Source organism: Limanda limanda, chromosome 7 (assembly GCF_963576545.1).
Source record: "Limanda limanda chromosome 7, fLimLim1.1, whole genome shotgun sequence".
Taxonomy (NCBI): Eukaryota; Metazoa; Chordata; class Actinopteri; order Pleuronectiformes; family Pleuronectidae; genus Limanda; species Limanda limanda.
In genome coordinates, this window is record NC_083642.1 from 22,603,632 (window position 1) to 22,626,753 (window position 23,122).

The 23,122-nt window shown below is 44.4% G+C and overlaps 1 protein-coding gene across 2 annotated transcripts in view; it reads left to right on the forward strand.

Moving 5' to 3' along the window:
• agrn (agrin) overlaps nt 1–23,122 on the forward strand; it is a 167,409-nt gene that overhangs the window by 95,955 nt on the left and 48,332 nt on the right. Inside the window, exons 8-16 of one of the 2 annotated variants that reach the window (XM_061074735.1) lie at nt 868–1,065; nt 1,761–1,961; nt 8,168–8,313; nt 9,130–9,235; nt 11,600–11,719; nt 12,269–12,433; nt 13,700–13,843; nt 16,362–16,486; nt 16,606–16,711. In XM_061074735.1, the coding sequence (XP_060930718.1) occupies nt 868–1,065; nt 1,761–1,961; nt 8,168–8,313; nt 9,130–9,235; nt 11,600–11,719; nt 12,269–12,433; nt 13,700–13,843; nt 16,362–16,486; nt 16,606–16,711 (1,311 nt within the window). The remainder of the gene's footprint in view (nt 1–867; nt 1,066–1,760; nt 1,962–8,167; nt 8,314–9,129; nt 9,236–11,599; nt 11,720–12,268; nt 12,434–13,699; nt 13,844–16,361; nt 16,487–16,605; nt 16,712–23,122) is intronic. The other variant, XM_061074736.1, reaches the window with a different exon arrangement.

A 23,122-nucleotide genomic window follows, 5' to 3' on the forward strand; every position in this document is an offset into this window, starting at 1 on the left:
CAGAGAACCTCTGAAGCTCTGTGTGTTCAGTTATTCTGTTTCAGCTCTCTAAAAAAAGGTGTTTTGGGTGGTTTCTCCTGTGATGGAGCCCACCCTGCTCCTGGGAACGTCCCCGTGCTTTAGCATTTTTCTTTTTATCCTCTTCCTCAGATCTGTTCCTCTCTAGAACTCTGTCTGTGGGGAATTTTTTTTTGAATTTCATGGCTTGGTTTTTAGCTCCCACGTGCATGTGAACTGTGGAACCTTTTAACAGACAGGTGTGTGCCTTTCTAAAGGATTTCAAATCAATTGTATCTGCTATCCAGTAAAGTTTTACACTGATTCTACACTCAGTATGGAAACGTTGCATCCCTACACTTCTTGTATTTGTGCTGCTGCGGTGCATTAAACCCCATGAGCCAGCTGCCAAGAGCAACAGTAAAGAAAACAGCGAATTCTAACTATTTATATGTTCTATGACCAATAGTCTATGTTGTGAATTTTGAAACACTGAGGATTTTTCCATTGACCAAAAAAGTGCATAAAGATTACCATGGTGACCATAGTCATAATGTGAAGATTCACAGAGCAAAGCTGACCAAAGAATAGCAAAAGCTAATTCCTTTCCAACTTAATATCCATTTCAGCTAGTTGGTAATCCACTTCAATGCATTTTCAGATTAATGACACAAAATTAATTTGTTCAAATTTGCTTCAATCTGCCTCAAAAGAAGAAGCATGAAAAGTGTAAAAGTGACCTAACATCTCCCAAATGTATGGTATATATATTAAAGCCAACTTGCCACCAGAGGGTTAATAACACCTGAAACACGCTCACAGCAAGACACAGCCACTGAGCTTTCTCCTTCTTCCTTCTCACTCCCCTAGATGAGTCTTGTGCCAACTGCTCTTTCGGGGCAATCTGTGATGCCCAGAGCAAACAGTGTGTGTGCACGTCGGAGTGTGTGGACTCCCACCAGCCTGTGTGTGGCAGCGACGGCACCACCTACAACAGCGAGTGTGAGCTGCATGTTCGAGCCTGCAAAGAACAGATGGACCTCAGAGTGATCAACCAAGGAGAGTGCAGTAAGTAATGTGCATGTTTATATGGTATGTGTCCCATAAAGAGATGGAATCTTCTTTTTTTAGTATCAACATCAGATAAAAAACTCTTAAGTTAAGCAGGCTGCACCAAATTGCACTAACTGATTGTAAGCAATAGCCCAAATGTTCCTTTTTATCAAGATTATTCCCCTTAGAAATCAGACAAAATGTCAAATAAACGCTTCTCACAATGTTAAAGAAAGCAAAATTATTGAGCAATATATTATTAATAAACAAACATAACCAATCAACAAACAAAAGAACAGGGGTGTAAACATAACCTCCTTAATGGATGTAATAAAGGATTTTAAGCATGAATCCTAAGTTGAGACAAAGATGTACTCCATTCTTTTTAATAAGGCTCTGAATACAATTTTGATAACAAAATAAGGTTACTTATAAAGCTGCAGGCTAGCAGGTCATATTATAACCAAAATCTCAAATGGGAAATTACTGAGGAAACATGTGTGTGTAAGAAAGAAGTGGCCTGATCTCATTTGAATATCTATTCCAGAGATGAATTTTAAGTTCTGGTGAGAATAAAATCCATTAGCTCCATGAATATATTTATTGTTCCCTTCCTGTTCTGAATCGTCCCTCTGCTGTGTGTGTGTGTGTGTGTGTGTGTGTGTGTGTGTGTGTGTGTGTGTGTGTGTGTGTGTGTGTGTGTGATACAGAAACATGTGGCAGCACTGTCTGTGCCTGGGGTTCCAGGTGTGTCCAGAACAAGTGCGAGTGCCCACAGTGCCTAGGAGAGGCCTTCATGCCGGTGTGCGGCAGCGACGGCTCCACCTACGACAACAAGTGTGAACTCGGAGTGATCTCCTGCATGCAGAAGAGGAGGATTGATGTGGCTAAAACCGGCAGCTGTGACGAAGGTAGGAAATGGACTTTGAAATGGAGTAATTATGTTAACCAGTCGGCCATTGCGCTGGTGTAATTATCTTTATCAACTGACCTGTGATACAGTATTCAGTCATCTGTGGATTTTTCATAATGGCTGCATATGCCACCAGCAGGTTGCCAACAGCTTAACACAGCAAAAGATGAAGTGAGAGTCACTGTGTGGCTATAAAAAGACGAAAAAACCTGGTACTGGAACAGAAATGACTTCTGGCTGATTAAGTTCAGGTCAACTGTATATTTTAGAGATGATAATCTTCATGCTTTGCCTGTCTTGTTTGTTTGTGTATCAGTGCATCTCATACTCCATTTCCTCAGCTGCCGTAAATAGAGGCAAGATAGCAGCCAGGTTCTTTATTTACCTCAAGAGCACATAAAGCCAAGCTCATAACAAGCCTCCCTGTTTTCTGTTCTGCTTCCTCTTCTCTCTGGCTGCTGTTTCTTGTTAATGCAATTCAATACTTCCTCCATTTTTATTAGCTTTTTTTGTTTCCTTTCAAATCCTCTATTTCAAACCCTTCTGGTACAATTTTATTAAAATATTTTACATTGTCACATTTTTAATGAACTTTCCAACATACAAAGCACAATGCGAGTAATTATCGACGCAGAACTTAGAAAGGTATATTGGAGAGTGAGAACAATATCTACCCACTAATTCCCAAAATATAATAGGTCTATAAATATTATTGTTTTTTTTTGTTTTTTTTTTTATTTCACAAAATCAGACTGACACATATATTCAATCAATAATTTAACCAAGAATCACTTTCTGTTTTTCAGTATGTCTTAAAAATTAAGAGCACAATGTTCCTTTTCCAGCTGTAATGCTTAATGTCAAGCTGAACCACAGAGCTTTTATTTTGAAAAGTTGTAATATGTAATATTTGCAAAAATAAAGGCAGTTCAGTAAATCATTCAAACATAAATGTAAACCACACACTTGAATAGCGATGGCAAATTCAGTTTAATTTAATTTAATTGCAGATAAACCAGGTGGGATGAACACAAAGTTTTCTAACTTCACTCTGAATCATCGAGCTCTCAACGTCCAGCTCACAAACAGTAACAAGTGACAGTGTATTGTAGAACTGTTTGAGGAGAACTCACCAATCAAAAGGAATTCTTCTGAAGAGGGGAGCGACTCAGCAGACATTTCTCATGAGTCTTGATAACCCAAGTCGTTTCACTTGGCTTTTATTAGGGGCCGCTGTCACAGCTATTGAATACCAGCTCATGTTTGAGAATTGACGTTATGTATTTCATCAAGCCCTTCTATCCAATCATGCTTTACGTGTGTGACCGATGGCTCTTAATGTGAGCGTCCACTGATTTCTACGCCTGTTGCTCCGTCGTTCCCCCCACCAACTCTATAAATGAGCTCTAATTCTCCGTGCAAATCACGTCCTGATCAGCGCTGACAGAGCGAGGCAGCATATCACAGTCCCTCGCCCGGGTTCCCGTCTCGGGGACGACTCTGGAGGGAACCGCTGGTTGTCATGCAGACGGCGGCGGTGGCGTTCCCCCTGTGGCTGCTGGGTCGTCTCCGAGAAACCATCCTCTGACAAGGTGTGAAGAGGAGCAGATTATACCTGCCAGCGGGAGGGATGGCTGGAGAGAAGAAAAGGGTGCAGATGGAGAACACAGCAGAAAGAGATGAGAGGAACCAACTTCCTTTTTGATTGCTAGCCGGGGGGTGTTTCTCTCTTTTCATTTTTTTTCTTTCCACCATTGTCTGTCACACTGGCCCGGGGCCTGTGAGCCCGAATGGTGCCACCAAAGCTCCTCGTGGTCGATTTAGCACTGTTTCATTGACGGAGACAAGTGACCTTTTTTTGTATTTGGAGCATGAAGAAATGTGAAACTGTCACTACACACACAGATACACACAGACACACACACACTCTGTCCTCAGTGTGTTGTGTTGTGTGGTATCAGGCAGAGACGCTGGATTCCACCCAGAGGCTTTGCTTTGCTTGGGGTGCCTGATGGCTTAGTTTTTCTGTTTTATTCCCTCACTCATATGTCACTGAACGTCCTCCTTTTCTTCCATCACTTTCTCATTTTGATTCGGAGAGAAAACCACCTGGCTTATACAATAGATTATTTGTCTTCTTCTTCTTTTCGCTCCATGCCTCCCGCCCCCTTATGGCTTTCTCCATTTTGCACTCCTCTCCATCGAAATTGGGCCTCTCGACAAAAGGGGCACCGATGCTTTCACAGATGGGGGTGGGATATGGGATCGTCTGAAATCGATAAATTCCCCCCTAGGGGCGTCGGCTAGTCATGTTTCTTTCTTTTTTTTCTGCAGGCTCTGTCCTCAATCCTTTTACATTCTGACGCACACCCTCCACAGGAAGTCTGGTGTGATTGTTAAACGATCAAAATCAAGTTGCTGTTTTTCCCCTAAAAATGACTATGTTTCTATGAGGGATACTTCTCGGCTACATACCATGGAAAGGATTTGTTGTTGATATACTCCCCCTCGGTTTTGTCGAAATTAGGCGTCCATATTGTTTAATACAGCACCCTGTCGCAAAATGTAATAGCAAAGACTGTATTTCCTGGCTCTGTTGTAGACAGCAGCAAAGCTCTACATCATCCGTGTGCATAACCCCCCCCCCTCCTCCTCCTCCATACTTCATATCTAAGATAAGCCAGAGGAGGGAGTGAACACGTGATTAATTCTCTTACTTAGAGCCGACTTAAAAACCATCCTCATTAGTCTTGCCGGAGAGGGGGAGGGGGGACACAGAGCATAAAAATGGAAGTTGTTTTCTCCTGCCTTTTATTTAGCAGTAATGAAAAATGACAGTGTGCCCACTGTTGGCCATACAGGGAAATTTATCACCTGTTTAATTTCACACTCGGGTAGGCCTGGCCTCAGCTCCTTTTCCTCGACACTGACAAAGTGGCGGCTGAGAGCAGTGCATCACCTACAGGGGTTTTCAGACCTTTTTTTTAATTGAAAAGACATTTAATAAACAAGATTATGAGCACGGGATCACACAGAGATACACGGCCCACACACCCCCCCCCCCCCGCTCCTCAAATCAAAGCGATCAGATAAACACAGCTCCAAAAAAAAAACACCTAATGGGGTAAAAACAAAAGAAGTAAAGTGTGAGCCCGGGAGGGGTTGGGGGGGGAGAGCTCCTTGGCGTGAGATCAGCGGATTTTACCTTCATGCTCCATCCATCACATGCCCTGTAACCTTCTGCTAAGGGAGCAAGCTTCTTCCTCTCCCTGTGCCTTCTTCTTTTTTTTTTTTTTTTTAATAGTCTTCTTATTGTTTTTTTACCGTTTTACGAGTACAAACATTAGAAAAACAAAACAGACAACAAAACAAACAAAACAAAAAAGTTCCACCCCAAACTAACAATGAGCACTGCAATATATATCCTTACACATATGTATATATATATATATATATACATACACATAAACATCCATGTATACACAAACATACATACATACACAATCAGCAGGATGACAGGAGACGTGTATAAAATAAATAGAATGAAACAAAATAAAATAAAAAGTTAGTCAGGCCTCCCCTTCCAGAAAAAGATGATGAGTTATGGTTTCTGTAAGAAGGAATGCACCGGTTCCCAGATTCTCCTAAACTTGACTGATTTGCACCGTCTTCAAGCAGCCGCCACCCGGCTGGTGACGCTCCATCCCTCTCTCTCCTCTGGGAACTTTGATTTGGATAAACTCACTGTCACATCTGTGCAGAGGTGCTGGTGTGAGTGAGTGATAGACGGAGAGAAAACAGAGGAGAGTGGCTCCACACCGCCTCCCTCGGCGAATAGCAGCTGTCATTTTCGATCCTTTGCCGTAATTCCAAATGATAAAACCCGAGTTGACATTCACACAGGTCGCGACAACAGAGGCTCCGTGAGGACACCGGTCACTTCTGGAGTCACTGATGTTGACACAGCTAATCTGGTTCACCTCTTTGCCATCCCTCCACTATTTACCCTCTCTCTCTCCTTCTCTCTCGAACACACACACACACACTTCTGGGACAGCTTGGACAAAAGCCTCTTCTCCATCATTTCTTCTATTATTTGCGCCGTCAAATCCTTGTGATGTTTTTTTCTCTCCTCCGTCTCTCATGGACATTATTCTTATGCTATTCATTTCCCTTCTCCCCCCACCCCCCCGCCGCCGCTGAATCCTGTCTTCTTAATGGAGCTCCCTTGGCTAAATAGATTCTGGCTCCTGTCATGATTGAGTCAAAAGGAAAACGGATGGGCAGAGCAGAGAGAATAGCTGATACAGGCATCTTAGCTGGGGATGAGTTAATTGAAAGGTTCATAGGCGGCGCGGGTGGTGGGCACATGAAAGAGCAACAGCTAATTAGGACCCCTCTTTGCCCTTCACTTTTATTTATTCCATTCTAATATCTTACCTCTTTTATTTATTTATCTCGTCTCTGTATGGGGGCCTGAGCGGAATAGAAATTGGCGGCTCCTGCATTTCCCCTTTTTGTTGCCGTCTTGCTGAGCTGGCGTACAGTACACAGACCCAGTCGGGGGTCTCAGCACCGAGGGTCTCGGCTCGTATTCCTCTGCTCTGGAGTCAGCTGACGTCTCCCTTTCAAGTCGCATGGCACGCCAGACAACCTGCGATACCGTCCGTGGCAGTTGGGAGCGATTAACCCGACCATTAGCCCCATCACAAAATGTTATGTTTAACTGGGACTCGCAATCGATGAGCTGCATGAGCAAAACACAAGCTCAGGGAAGAGGGTCGGGGGGGCAGCCGCTTCGAAATGGAGAAAGAGGGAATCTTTAACGAGTTCTGATGGTTTCACGAGATTGTGGCCTGACCACAAAAAGCTCCAGCTTCATTATTGGACAAAACTAATGTTATTATAACTAATGTGATGTAATTTTGTAAAGCACCACACACATGCCTCACCAGTCCCACCCCCCCACCCCCCCCCCCCACTGTATCGACCCCCTCAGAGCTGTCACAGCCCATTCCTGCTGACCCATGTCAAAGACCAGACCAGAGCTGCACTGTGACCTGCTCCATAATCTGCTTTAGAAGATGGGCTATGCTAAGTGGAACTTCCATCACTACGACATTGATTTCACCATTAGCAGTGGCGCGTCGATACAGAGTGGAATGAGAGAATAAAAGCAGACAGACAGAGGAAGATACACCTTGATTACCTTTCTCTTGCTTTCAGCCTTTAGCTGCTCTGCATTCTTTCCTTTTTTGAATAACAAATTTGCTTCAGATGAACTTTTTCTGCCAGCCCCCCCCAACGTTCCTCTCGCTCTCTCCGTCTGATATTCTCTCCATCTTTCTTGCTGACTGCTTTCATTCGTTGCCTTCACACCCGCTCACCACCATCTCCCTCAGGAGTTCCACTGTAGGTGAAATTTGCAACTTCAAAAGCAGGATCCTCCCCCTTTCCTCGCCTGCGCTCGGCAACAGTCTCCGATTTGTTTTTCATAAATGAAACATCAAGCAGGGCTGCTGGAAAAGTTTTTTTTTTCCGTCTCAAATCTATTCTCCTTATCTTTTCTAAAGTTTGCACAGCAGGTCAACAATGACGGCAGTTTTGTGAAGGCACAAATCCTGCATGGTGATTAGTGATTTGTGTTTGCTGCCTCTTTCACCAGGAACAAGAGGAGTTCTCTTTTCAAACAAATACAAGGCCTTTTAGGGCTGCTCTTAAATATTAGCCGGGACAACTTTCGTGAAACTTTCAGGAGATAATTAGATTTGACTTTGCAATTAGCTGCAGTCTCATATCAGGGAGCAGGCACCCATAAAGGAGGCCACCAGTTCTCCCTGCACACTTGGAGGCCAGAGTTAATAATCCCCTCCCCTTTTCGGATGTGATTGAATTGAAATGAAAAGGAGGCCTCGCTGGTGGTGCAGAGATGCTCTTAATTTATTTAGTCAGTCTCTTGCCCTTACTACGGTGGGTCATTATCTTGTTTTACCAACAGCGCCTCTGGTTCTCTCTCTGCAGCCAGCGTGAGGGAAATGTAAATGATCTTCAGTTTGTGATGTTCCCGGTGTATAAATGAAGCTGTAACATAAAGAGAAAAGCAACTAGCACACTTCATCTGATGTGCTGATAAAAGGGGGCCTCTCCCCCGTGTGCTTGTGTATGTTTTATTAATTTGATTTTGTGTATTTATGGTGTCTGAAGCAGACTGTGGCTCGGGCGGGTCAGGCTCAGGAGTGGAGAGCTGCGAGCAGGACCGCTGCCGCACGTTCGGAGGCTCGTGGGATGAGGACGCAGAGGAGGACCGGTGCGTGTGTGACTTCAGCTGCCAGAGTGTTCCTCACAACCCGGTACGGCTGCCTGCAGCTCCACTCCACAACCACTCACATGGATAATTCCCTAAACACAATGCAAATGATGCAATTAGGGTCCAAATTATGTCTGAGAGTAACAAAGTGCGACACACAAACATCAGACACATAGTGTTATGACTGCGTCTCCACAGTTAATCAAGGATAAATCAATTTAGGTTATTAGTTATTGAAAGTAAGTTTTACAATATTTATAGGATTTTATTAAATGCAGCCTACAAATGACTCACTGACTCAAAAGATCACCAACATATTCAACATATAAGGGGGAAAGAAATGGTGCTCAAACATTGCGCAAAATTGACATTCCAGTTAATGGTACTTCTGAACAACTTATCCTGAAACCAGAAGGGTACTTGGTGGAGTAGATACACCTCCAAAGAGGCGCAGCAGCCTCCTTATGCCCCACATTTAAATTCAGTAGATCCATGTTTTTTTTATTTGGTTTTGCACCAAATTGCTCACACTCAGATATCAAATATAACAAATATCTGTTCCGATTGGTTTTGAATTGGACAAACAAAATCCTGGATCTGCTTTCTGGTCCTGTTCCAAACCACAGCAGTCATTTTCTCAGTTGTCACGGAGATACGTTTTGATCACATAAAAAAAAAAAATGAGTGATGATTGTGAAGACCATAAAATGCTGTTTAAAATGTTTATACATATTAATTGTTACAAACAAACTACTGTTTTCCCTGCACTCAAATTAAATCTCACATTAAAAGAAGGATGTTGAATTGTGGATTAAACAGCATGTTGTGCAGAATCCAACTTTGTTTTGTATTTTTGCAGGTTTGTGGCTCAAATGGCAAAAACTACAGCAACGAGTGCGAGCTGAAGAAGTCCAGATGTGAGAATCAAGAGCACTTGTTGATTCAGAATCAGGGACCGTGTGCAGGTTGGTGCATTACACCACTCACAGCTAGTGACATTGCAAAGAAGCACCCTCACCAAGACTCATTGTCATTGACATCACATTTCTCCACTCATTTCATCCACTGACGGGGTAGAAAGAGTGTGTAGAAGGATTATGATTCTGACAGCACTGCTGTTGTGTGACCACTGTAGCCTGAAGCAAATCAACCAAGAGAAGGTTGTGGTTAAAGAGCCGCTCCTCTGAGGCTGGCCAGTTAAGAATCTCTCTCACAGGCCCATGTATACACATACAAATAATGATGCCTTTTTCCTTGCCAGATATTCTGACAATTCAAAACCATTAAACTTGTGCTCACAAGCTTGTTTCCTAACCCTCAGGATACCACTTTACGCCACTTACTTAAAAAAAAAGAGCGAAAAAAACACTCTGTGAATGTAAATGAGTGCCATCTATCATGCAGAACAGTTGTCAGATCTGTGGTTAAGTGGCGAAGGTTCGTTCTTCCTCGCGAGCCTTTGCCTCCGATGCGAGCTCAGGTCGGGGGGGAGAGCAAAATGCACTTAAGGGATTTTGTGTGATCATTGCGGCCTGTTTGATTCCCCGTGGCTCTAAAAGAGAGAGGAGGATGGAGAGAGTTGAAGAGGGAGTGAGAATGAGCGAGCTGCCTGTGTTTTCACACACATCCCTACAGATTCTTCTCCTTCCTAAGCTGGCCTCCTTGGGCACTGACTGTCACGCTTCTCTACCATCCGTGGATAATCAATCCTTCTTTCGGAGAGCCCTCTATGGGTACAAGACCTCTGGGCTCTCCTCTCCTATTGGCTGATGGAAAAGAAAGACTCAGATCTTTGGGAATTTCACTGCCCTCCACATTAACTATGGAGGGAGAAAACTTCGCTTGACCTCAACTCCGGTAGAAAAGAATCAAAACACGCTACCTGTCACTAGCGGAGCAACAAAGAAACCAAGAGCTTCTGATTTTTACAAACCTGGAACGATGGCAGGTTTGTCGTCAACAGTGTCATCTGCTGCGCACACATATGTAAAGTTTGCCTCTTATAGCGCTTCAAACCATCCTTTATAACTGCCTGCAAACTCAAATCTGGGTCAGGGATTTCTGTGAAACCCAAAGAAATACAGAACTCATTGGTCTAGTAGACAAGCAGACGTGCAGATGTTCCCTCGGAGGAATAAGAAAGTCTAGCTCCAGGCAGAGAAAGCACAGACCTGGAAAACGTGAGGGCAATATTGTACATCACAATGAGCTGCATTGTGCCGGACAGTGGCTACTGGAGAGGAAAAACCCTTGAGGGGTGGAAGAACATATGAAATTAAAAGTTCTCCTTGTTCTAATAGGCTCAGTACAGATAGCTAAATGGAGCGCAGGAAAGTGGCAAGTTTAATGAACTGTGTCCAAAGACCATCTCTGGAGTGGGGAAAGTTCTGGGGAGAAAGAAAAAAGAGTGAGCCGAGTCATCAGCATTAGGCTGAGGCTCATATCCACACCAGTAACATCGTGATTTATGGCCCCGGTATCTCCAGCCTCCGAACTCCAATGCTCAGATGAGCAACACAAGAAAAAGAGATCGGGAGGGGAATGGAAAGAGACAGAGGGGAAAAAAGACAAGGGGAAGATTTCGGCTTTTCGGCTTTCTGTTTCCACAACTTCACTTTCTTCCCTCCAAAGCCTTGAGAGAACACGCACAATGATATTCTTTTTGCCTCGGCCATTAAACAGACGCCCTTATCCTCCCACTGTATGTTCTGTTATTCTCTTCCAATTTCAGAAGAGGTGCCAGGTTTCGGGAACACATTTGTTTTTTGTTTTGTTGAATGTAGTTTTGTACCCGGAGCTGTCACACGGGTGTGAAGGCTGGCACATCCTGAGACAAAGAGGCTCTCCACATCCTGTGCACAGGCAGAGAACTGCTTGGCACATTCCTTCACATTATGCAGCATTTATTTATTTAAAAATATATAAAATACAAACTCTGGAAGGTTGTGGGGCAGCGGCACAATTCCATAATATTACACAAGAACAAATGAGAAAGAGAACATGCCTCCTAGTGGGTGGTGAATGTCCTCTCCGGCACATTCACTAGCGAACGCACATTGTTTGTTTTCACTGGAGGTAGTAGAATCATTTCTGCCTGATTTTGAGCCATTGTGGGGAAAGTAGAAAATAGAATCGTTATCTTGAAGCCGACTGCCAGCTTCTCCACCACCTCTGCCTCCCCCCTCGGAGCCAAACTCATTGTTGGCAATAAGTTGCACGTTTCTCCGAGATTGTGTCGTCTAAATCAAATGTTGGTGTTCTTCCTCCCACTCCTTGTGCCACCCCCCCCCCCCCTATCTCTCCTCTACTTCTCCTTCCTCCCTCATCAGTGATCTCAGCCACTTCTCTGCCTGTGCTGAAAGCGCCTCAGCACTGCAGTGTGTCTGTGTACGGCTGCTGCTCCGACAACATGACGGCTGCCTCGGGAGTCGGACTGGCTGGATGTCCCAGTAAGTCCCTCGTTCACTTTGACCCTCCGACGTCTTCTCCGAGTTCTGTTGACGTGTTCGCTCACGTTAGGGGGAAAAAAAAAACGTAGATACTATCAGGCTGTTTCAGCACGCAGGCCTTATTGTCCTTGACTTTTACATTTAGAAAAATGCAGAGCAGAAAAAACGTTTCATCTTAATCCAAGGGAATAATTATGATAATCTCACACTGTATCAACATAAAAATCACCTGATGACTGATGATCTTGACGAATGATAAATGAAAGAGAAAACTCTGCATTTTGCAGTTAGACGGACGGGGGAAAATTCATACACATGAAGAAGTATATACAGACATTTAGTAAAGAGGAAAGTCACCTAAGCACATTTTATCCGGAAGCGTTTTTCTTCTGGAATAATGCTTGGCCATCAGATGAGCTGAGTATAAATCTTTAATACAGATTATCTATCATAGTAAACACTATTCCATTGCTGCCAGTTACAAAAGGAGCCGAGTCAGTCAAGAATCAACCGGTAGAAGCTGAGAGTGACATGTGTTGTTCTCCTCAGGTACCTGTCAGTGTAACCCGTACGGCTCCTACAAGGGAACATGTGACCCGGCCAGCGGACAGTGCTCCTGTAAGCCGGGCGTCGGGGGACAGAAGTGTGACCGGTGCGAGCCGGGCTTCTGGAACTTCCGTGGCATCGTGACGGAGAACATGAGCGGCTGCACGCGTAAGCAATCCCCTCTTTGTGTGTGTGCTGACTGAGCATGTGCACATTGTTGTACTGTTACACAACTCCAAGAGCAGGAGCAGTCAGTTGGTAAATGTAGATTCAGTCTTTAGTTAACCTAACTCCAATCTGTATGTGTGAGAAAACCCACAAAGACATAGGGAGAACAACTCAAACAGAAAGATGACACCCAAACTGGGATTTGAACTGGGAAACCGTTGCGCCATTGTGCCACAATACAAACAATCAGAACTGAAATATTAAGTAAATAAATGTCACGTTTCATAAAGTGCAAACATTGTATTTTATACCATGTAGACTGTAAATGTTAACTTCAAGATTAGGATCATATCTGTTTGGCAATGTTTTTTTTCAATAAAATAAAACATTTGCATAAAGCAAGCCAATCCACTTTTCCATGTTAATAAGAGCATTATCAACGGAAAAAAATAAATGAAGGGACATTTAGAATAGACACAAATTTGCGATAATAGATTAATTGCGATTAATTGTAATTAATCGCAAGTTAACTACGACATAAATGCGATTAATAGCAATTCAATATTTTAATCATTTGACAGCACTATATTTTATACCATGTAGACTGTAAATGTTAACTTCAAGATTAGGATAAATATCTGTAAAGTGTTGCACAGTAAAAAGAAGAGTGGTTGATATGCCCTTAAGTCATGTCACAACTGTACTGAACGGTCTGGATTCATTTGTATTCAAGTGAACACTGGGGTCACGGACCCTTGTTTGTCTTGGTGTAATGCGATATGGTGACCGGCTCGTACCCTGCCACTGAGGTATCATAGGACATTCGCTTCCAAAGCCACAGGGTGTTTTCAGTCAGCAGCGGGAAGCCTGCAGTTGCCTCACCCGTGGCCTGACCTTAACAAGGTTTACACACACACACTCACCCAACAACACAGCAGACAGTGCACCAATACCAGGTTGAGCTGGAGAGCAGAAAAAACAACACACATCATTGATTCTATGATGGGGTGGATGTCCTTCCCTGCGGTTGTTTTCTTGAGTTTCTGTTACATATTCCTCCTCCTCCTCCTCTCTCGGTTTCCCCTGAGGCAGGGTGAACTGTTCCCAACCCTTGACTCTCCAACAACAATGTAATGGGTTCAGAGGCTCAGGTCGCCTCAGACACACTTTAAACGTAATAATTCCTCTTACTGTCACCGTCCCGAATTGCTGCTTTTTCCTCATCAATCCCTCTCCCCCCTCTTTTCCTCTCCCTCTCCACGGCAGCATGTAACTGCGACGCCACGGGCTCGGTCCGGGACGACTGTGAGCAGATGTCAGGTCTGTGTTCCTGCAAGACGGGAGTGAAAGGCATGAAGTGCAACGTGTGTCCAGATGGAAGCAAGATGGGCATGAACGGCTGCGACAAAGGTAATAAGAGAGCGTGCCCAGGCAACCAGTGGAGCGTTCATAAACCACACACACACACTCGTACTCACACGCATAACCAGACACACACTTCCTAAGTGTTCCTCTGTCACTCCTCTGATCCTTGGATCAGCCGTGCAGCTCCCAGGTCTTCCTCTGTCTGCTCTTCACATCCATCTGCTCTATTGGCACAAGAAGAACTGGCTCCAGGGTGGTTGATCAATACTGATTAGGGAAATACTTGAGTGTACAGCTGACACATGACATATCACCCATTGATATTTTACTTTCTTTACATCATCTTCCATTTTGGACCATTTGCTTGAACGTGGATGTTTGTACTCCACATGTTAGGACTATTGATTACACTTGGATTAATAATTAAAAGCGCTCCAGCGGTTGCACTAGCAAAGATCAAGTTGAGGCAGAGTTGGGCTCATGCTGCGGGAGCCTGTTGCTCCTTGATTAAGATGCACCATCAGATATCGACAGGAAGTCAAAAGCCTAATGAAGCCAGCCATCCTGGCACAGTGGTGGTGCACAGTGCCACACACCCTGCCAGATGAAAAGGTGGTGGCACATGAAAGCAGGAGCAGAGGGAGTGGGGGGGGGGTGCTCTAAGCCTCTTTAATGTTGCAACAATGCAAACACCCCACGCTCACAGTTGGCCGGTCGATGGCAGGTTCCCCGGCTCCGGCTCCTGCTGCGGAAACTTCCAAGGCTCCAAGACATCAAAGGCAAACTATCCTGAGAGCACACACCTTTACACAAAACTAAACACTACTCATATTTTCTACCCCTGTAAAATAGTTTAGGGAAAGTGCTGCGGTCTATGAAACCAGGTGTAAGTCACACTGTGTGACATAAAGGTAGCTAGACAATTTTATGATTATATTACCACTGCTGTACTGTTGTACCGATTTGCAGCCTGTCCCCAACCTTTTGACACAGCTTAAACTCAACTATGATGTTGTGGTTATCTACAACCCTAGCTTCTAATACTAGTGCTACCACTCCCCCAAGTCAAGCCAACACATGCTAAATTAGTTGATCAAGAACATAAATGTTGTCTATTATCGGGAATATTCTCTACATGCAATGCAACTCTTTTGTTTTGAACCCAAACCACAGTCACACATGCTAACATCATGCTGACACACTGTCCATATAAAGATGGACAACATGTGTCATCTTCCTACTTTTCATAAATGAAGCCAAAATGTCCCAGATATGAACGCTGATAATGTCGTTTGGAGCTACAGGCTGCACAGTAGTGATAAAAAAAAAGAATTAAAACCAGACTTACCTGAAAGGGAACCACTGCTAATGATGGAAACCATCTTTGAGAAAAATGTATTTGAAACTATGACTTGTTAATTTGGTCCTTGTTACATCCACTAACATGGAGGAGACAGGGTTCATGACCTATATTGTATCCAGCCACAAAGGGGCCATTGCAATTCTTTGATTTGACTTCTGGGGAGCAGTCATATCCTTTATCTTTATCTTTATATACTGTCTAGATTGGAGGGTGGAGCTTGACACCAGCAGGAGCCCCCCCCCCCCCCCCCCTTTTTGTCTGAATCAGAAATCTTAAGTGTGACATTCTACAAAAAAGTGCAATATGCTCAGAAGCAACGGCAGCTGCATTAGTAAAATGCTGTGTATATGAATATAGCGAGGACTCGTATTTGGTGTGATTACATTCACATTTCATCATGCTGTAGAGATTTTGAGAAACCATTTTAATGGCTGTTTATAGGCAGAACTTTAGCTCGCTCAATAAAAGTGAGCAAGAGTCCTGTAATTTTAAGACATTAAATCTGCAGGCAACTTTTATTTTTTAAATTGAGCTCCACACTTTCGCACAACTGCCTCAGTCAGAATTCATGAAGCAGTTTCTCTACTGAGGCCTGCTGTAGTGTGCAGGACTAGTCAGGTAAGTTCAGATGATAGTACTGGGGAAATATATAAGCATGCTGATTGAGGATTGTTCATCTGTTCATCTAGCCTATTTCCATTCATTTATCCATCAATTGTAAAATATTTTTACAGACGATTCCAATTGTTTGGCTAACTATTTATATATCTGGCATTGCATTAGTGTTTTTTTACAAACTTTCTTCTCATCTTATTCTACAGAACAATGTCACGTGCACTATCTCATGTGTGGAAACATTTCACCCCATCCAATGTAGAAGGAAAGGCTGTGTGCATTTGTAAATACTGTGCAAAGACCTATGTTAAGAATGACACAACGATGCAGAAGCATATAGTCAAGTGCCCAAAGTTTCCTCAGGGCTCAAATCAGCCTATAACAAAACTAAATGTTTATATTTATGTCTGTATATGACAAGGTCAATACAGTTAGTATAAATTACCCACAACATTTCCAGTTTATTCCCGTAAATTCCCGTATATTCCCTTTAATTCCTGTTAATTTTCATGGAAAGTTTCCAACTTTGAATATTCCCGGAATTTTGCAACCCTAGCCAACAACACACTCTCATGTGCTCCGCAGGTCCCGAGGCTCCGACTTCCTGTGAGGAGCTGGTGTGCAGCTTCGGAGCTTCCTGCATCGAGGTGAACGACCAGGCCCACTGCGAGTGCCCCTCCCCCGACTGCGACGAGAAAAACAAATCCAAGGTGGGAGCGAGTTTGCAACACGGCATCAAATCAGAGAGACGTTGTGTCAGTGGCCTGTGGCGACTCAACATGTGTTCTAAACTCCACCCTCTCCCGCCATCTCTGTCACCGTGGAGCAGGTGTGCGGCTCCGATGGCGTGACCTACGCCGACCAGTGCCAGCTGAGGACCATCGCCTGCAGACAGGACAAGGACATCACAGTGCTACACTTCGGACAGTGCACAGGTGAGCCCCCCCTCCCCCCCGTTCACAAGATGATAAGCAGCGCTGTGGACCTCAAATTATCTCTCTCCTGCTGTTTCTCCTCCTCTCCATCTCTCCGTGTCCGTCCCAGAAAGTAAAGACACGGCAAAGTGAAAGAACATTTAGCGTGAATTAATCGCTTCCTTTCTGCGAGAAGTTACCTGCACATACCAGCACTTTGAGCAGTGATTCTATTCTGAGATTAGGCAAATCCAAGTATTTCATTTCATCGCACACATTTCTGACGAGCGGATAAGCTCAAAGTCACATGTTCGCCGTTCGTCATTTAGTATTCACGCTCTCTGCTGAGAATTTTGCTTTTCCTAGTTTCTAAAATCTCTATGATTAACATTTTCAAACAGGAGATATTTAGCTCATTTCCCTGCATAGAGTTTAGTGATATAAGCCCCGACTTCCTCTCGTGAGCGGTCGGATGACAGCGACATCATGTGCGACACGGAGGAAACATGAGAACAAGAAAGCCTCAGATGCTGTGGCATTTCAAATCCAGGCGTTTTTGCAGTTTGACTGGAGCTTGAACTTTGCGATCCCAGTAGATAACAGTGACACTTCCTCTTTGCTTTGCTGAACCTCTGTTGGGATTTGGCTTCATCTTCGCAGCATTATTCTGGCAGAAGCACAATGCTGCTTCCGTGTGCACCGGTGGATGTAGGGCACACGTGTACCGATTAAAAGGTGCAGCTCCCGCCCCTTGGTCCAGATGCCGATGGACATTGTTTGGATCCGTGTAGTAGGCGCTCTGACATGTGCCAGGGCCGCGGCTTCCATGTCGGGCGAAGTTGTTGCGCCGTCTGCCAGCTTGCATCACAACAGGGTTCTAGAGATGCCGCCGGCGAGGGAAGGGGGGGGTGCCAGCTGTGTGGCTCTGGCCACCAGCCACTGCCAGGTGTCTGGCATGTTGGGGTTTGCTAAAGTGTCCATTCACCTCATCGCTCAGTGGGAAGAGCTCGAGTGACCAAATACTTTTGTCATGGAAAAAAGCAGAGAGTCCCTTTCATTCATCTCTCTTTGTCAAACCTGAACTGTGCCATATTCACAGGCCGTTGCAGCTACACAAATAAGAAAGGAAAAAAAATATGCTCAGCGAGAGATCAACGAGGCTTTGATAAGTCCCCGAACATCTGGTTATTAGAGATTCAGTGCCGTGGGTTACCAGCAAAAGGTGCCAAAAATCCAGTTTGGTTTTCACATTCCTCTGTTGCCTGGCAATAGGGATGTGGGTTGTATGTAATCCCTCAACGAACATCGCAGCTCCGCGGAGGCACGAAGATGCCTCACAGCAGACATGTTCTCTATCCAGGTCTCGGGGGGGGGGGGCGGGACCACCGACAGCCACAGAGGATCTTTTAATTTTTTTTTTTTCTCCCGGACACGGTTGCACGGCGGGTAGCTGCTCCGCCGCTGCTGTCGGCTCGGGGGTTAGATCTCCAGCTCATTTCACGTGTGGCTGGGTGCGAATTAGCATTTGCTCTGCCTCCACCCCTCGCCCCTCTGCAGCCCCGCCCGCCCGCCCCCCCCGCTGCCTACACGCAGCGCTTCCAGACGCCCGGCCTCGGCGCTGTGGCATGCTAATGCTCACCAAGCTGCTGGGTAGTTTGAAAAGCCAGCGATGCCAAGGGCTTAATGTGTGAATATTGATCTTTCTTTTTAACATCATTGGTTCCTCACAAGTTTTTATTATACCGCAGGGCGGGACTCCTGCTGTACGGTGATAATATTTATTTGTGGGGGCCGCAGTCTGGGAGGGGGGGGGGACAAACAAACTGAAACCAGACTAAAAAACAACATTCAATATGCCGGTCCTGTAGCCTTCATCGAGCTGCTGAGCAATGCCTAGCCTGCCGCAAGATTGCAACCTTGTGTTGTCTAAATGACTGTGGGAACTTTCATGCTGGTTGCATTTCTCAAAGAGATGTTGTAGGTCTCACACCCACGTAGTTGTCCGCAGTACCTCCGTGCCGACACCTTGAAACAGCAAGACATAACTTTGTTCCTCGATTCAACGCCTTGTAAAAGGGTGTTTTGGTAAAGATGAGACCAATTTGCCACCTGTATCAATACCCCATGGAAGATCTTCAACAATCAGGTAGAGAGCAGCCTCAGGTTCCGCTGTTACCAAAAGTTTAAGAACTTACATTCACTCTTATTTGGACAGGCACCCCACAACAGGAAGTGTTTAGGCAGAAGTAAACAATTTGAGGACTATTTCAATTGAATGCTCACACGGTCTACCAGGCGCATTGTGCAATTTAACTATTATTATCTAATTGAATGATGTTTAACATGTTTAAATAGGCTTTTTTTTGGCTCAGGATATTGGAGAGATTGTGCCTCGTGTTAACAAGCTGCACATTCTGCCACTAATAGGCACGCTAAATTAAAAAGAATCACCTTCAAATCTGCCTGCCTGTGACAGAGAACTTGCAACTCGTTCTGATGTTACCCGGCTCTCTGAAGTCTCTGAGCTGAAAGGCAGCGCAGCCACAGAGTGGGGGGGGGGGGGGGGGGGCGTCTCAGCGAAAGATGAAGCGATATCTGAGACATCCAGCCCAGAAAGGGAAAAGCTACTGTACCAAGCACCAGAGGGAGGGCATGTGGGCCAGTGAGCAAATTCGAGCGCCATGGGGGAAGTGACCACCGAGTTGGCAAAGACCTGCCCCCCCCATATGGTGTCATCACCTGTAGGTTTGCAGCAAATTGGCAACGGGTGTCAGCATATGGCACCAGCAGCCCCTCCCCCCCCCGCCTGTGTGTGTTAGCCGGGGTTCTGCTGCCTTCACCATTTGTCTCCCGTGTCCGGTGATTTTCTCCCATTTTTCAATCCCTCAGTCATCTTACCCTGCCTGTAGTCTTCCACTGCAGAGTTAGTTAACCTATTTTTATTTTTTCTTTCTGATTTAATCCCTTTTCTTGAGAGAGTTTGTTCCATCCTTTTCTCCCTCCTGCCTGTGTGGTTCCATTGTCTTTCTGCTCCGGTCTCCTGTTTCCCCTTTCCTCCTCCGCACTGAGCCCGGCTGACATCACAAACAATCTTAATAAGCACCTTTCAAAGATAACCACACGGCTGACACAGGCCATGATGACAGTGATTTTCTTCTTCCCTCCCCCGTGGCACGACCGTCCGTATAAAAAAAGCCGAAACACAAGCAAATGGACTGTTAAACCTAATTAAGAGACGCGTCGGCTGAACAGACTGTGTGCTGTGTTGTTTCTTTTCTTTGCTTCTCACACGTCACAGTAGCTCACTGCTTGGTAGATGTGCACGCATCAAACTCACATCAGACACCTTCCGTGGAGCGAGTGTAACGGACATGGACACGTGACTCAGGACTTGATTTTGGGGTCTTTATTCACCTGCAAACACCTGCAGAAACCAACATAGGTTCACTGTGAAAACCTCCTTTTTCTCCATACAAAAGTCCTCAGTGATACAGGACTACCCTCCATATTTTTCTTCCAGTATATAAAACAAAGTAAACACACCCTTATCAATTACATAAAAACGACACACAATAGTAACAAATTGTTGGGCAAACAGTTATTAAATCAGAAAGAAAACCCACATAGGGTCACTGTGAAAACCTCCTTTTTCTCCAGACAAAAGTCAAGATAGAATACATTTACATCAAAGGCTGCCGAAATCCACACGGCGAAAACAAAATGGCGGCCGCATTACGTAAATTACATCTCTGGAGGCTTCCTATTACAACATTGCCAAAACATATAAACACTCAAAACAACAGTGCAAGGTACTTATATATACACAACATGAAATTTAGACCGGACATTTATAAAGGAAAACTATAAAACACCGCAAAGCTTTTCCCCAGGTGACTTACCATCAGTGGTACAGGACTACACTGAGGGAAGGAAGAGCCGACAGGAAGTAACAAACTTTCGGGGAGCACAAAAAGTGGTACCCAGCAACATCACTTCCGCAGGAAGCATTAACAAAATAAAATAAAATTTGAAAAATACAAATTATAAATAAAAATAAGTACAGTACATTCTTAACTCTGTTCCACTGTCAGGCCTGGACTGAAATGAGGACTCAGATGCAGATGATTAAACGTATCAGCACACTTTATTGAATTCAGATCCTCAATGAAGAGTGACAAACAATTGGGCTATGAAAAAACTCACTTAATAAATCTTAGACCTGGCAATAATAACTGGGGGAAAGAATAACTCCCTAATAAATTCAAAACACACTAGAAAAAGGTTCAAAACATAAATAGTTCCTGAAGGATGACAAACAAAAGGGCTAGAGCAAGAAATCAAAAGCGCTCCCGAAGGAGGAAAATCAAACTACTATGAAACGGTACAAAAGAAAAGGCTCACCTAAACAGGAGGCTCAACAAACTAACTAAAACTCTCTAAACATAAATCGCTCCAAAAGGGAGGAAGAAAACTTTAACAAACCAAAAATCACTCTCAAGGAGGAAACAGAAAACAACTTACGTGGCGTAGCAAATCTCTTAGGCAAAAACACGACAATGACTGTGGAAAGGGCTTAGGTGCACGGACAAGGACGAAACCCTTTGGCACAAGACAAAGGGGAGACGCAGACTATAAGCACATGAGGGTGAAGGGAACAGGTGGAAACAATCAGAGACAATCAGACCGGTGACACATGAGGAAGGGCAAGTGACCTGAAACGATAGGAGAGTTAGGATTTCAAAATAAAACAGGAAGTTACGAGACAAAAACCCAAGACAAGACAAACCTCACCGCGGTGTGACATCCACGAGCAGCCTGACGCTGAGCTGGCCACCTGACTGACAGGTGCAGCCATGAGGAAAGGCAACGCATGCCAACCGTTCCTCGGCGATAGCATCACACTTCTTCGCTCTCCACTCAGAATCTCTCTTCCAACAGAGATCTGCTGAGCTTTAAGCCGACAGCCCGTGTGTCTCCCAGGCTTTCTGCCGTCTCAGGAGCTATCACATTTCACACCTCGGTAAATAATTGCAGATCAAACAGGCGATTATGGTTGTGTAATTAAAGCCTATACATAATGTTGGGTAAATCCTAATAAAATGGAAATCTATGGTATAGGGTTTGTTTGTAATCTCCTTTCCATTTCACCTACATGCTAACACATATCTATATTCCTGGTACATGATGAATTAAAGTGGGAATGGCGTGCCTCTGCAAAATCTGAAGGACTTACTTGCGTAGTGTCTCCCTGCCGACTCACTTCCCCCCCTCAGGAGTTTTTGTCCTATTTGTCGTTCTTTTATCGCAGGCAGTTTGTCCTTTTGCACCAGAGCTTTTTGCATTGGTAATGATGGTCTCTGCAGAGAGCCTCTCCCTCATTTGGAGGGATTCTTTTTTTCTTGTTCTGAAGTGTGTGTGCGTGTCTGTGTGAGTCTGTTGACAGCGGAGTGTGTTTGTGGTGGCGCTGACGGATGCTCACGCTCTCTGTGAGCAGCAGTCTGCCTTCTTTGAAGCCGAAGTTAAAGCCGGCTTTTTTTGCCCCATTTCTATCAATCATTCATCACCGGAGGCACTGGCTGTCGGTGATTAAAGCTTTGCTACTGGAGGGCAGCATTTGAATATGGATATATAATTCATAGGCATTGGCACAGCATGTTTGCAGCACACACACATGGACCCACAAACAAATGCATTCCATATGCGCTCACGCACAATCGCACCACATACGATGCACTGACACCAACTGGAGTAGCTCGGCCATGTTTGGGCGACATAACTCATCTCAAGCTGGAGCACACTTCATTGGATAGAACTCTGATTGCATGATGTCATCTCTTGGCATGTCCCATAACCACTTTCTGTATGAATGCCCTTTCATTCCTCAGGGTTTTTTCAAGTAAAGGTTCCAGACATCTCATCCGTTACAAGGTTTTTAATTAGAGCATATCTGTGTTTTATTTTTTTATGTAATTTCATAATGACGTTGTTGTGCATCAGGGAGAAAGGTTAGAGGATCGACAAGGCCATATTCATTCCGACAGCGTAGAGGTAAAGATGTGGTCAGCACCATAGATATATATAAAGACTAGATGTCTCGTTCGACGGAGCCGGACGCCCGCACATGGCGGCCATCTTGCTAGAGTGAGCTCGCTCACCCATAACATTGTGTTGTAGTGGTACTTACTTTTTAAATAACCATAACTTGCTAAATTTTCAACCGATTTTTAAACGGTCTGGTTTGTTATAAACGTCAGAGATGTAGTTATGACACTGCATAAATACTGGATTTTTTTAGAAAATAACATAATTATTCATAAGTATGCAGTGGCATATCTACATCTCTGACATTTATAACAAACCAAACCGTTTAAAAATCGGTTGAAAATTGAGCAAGTTATGGTTATTTACCACTACCAACACAATGCTATGGGT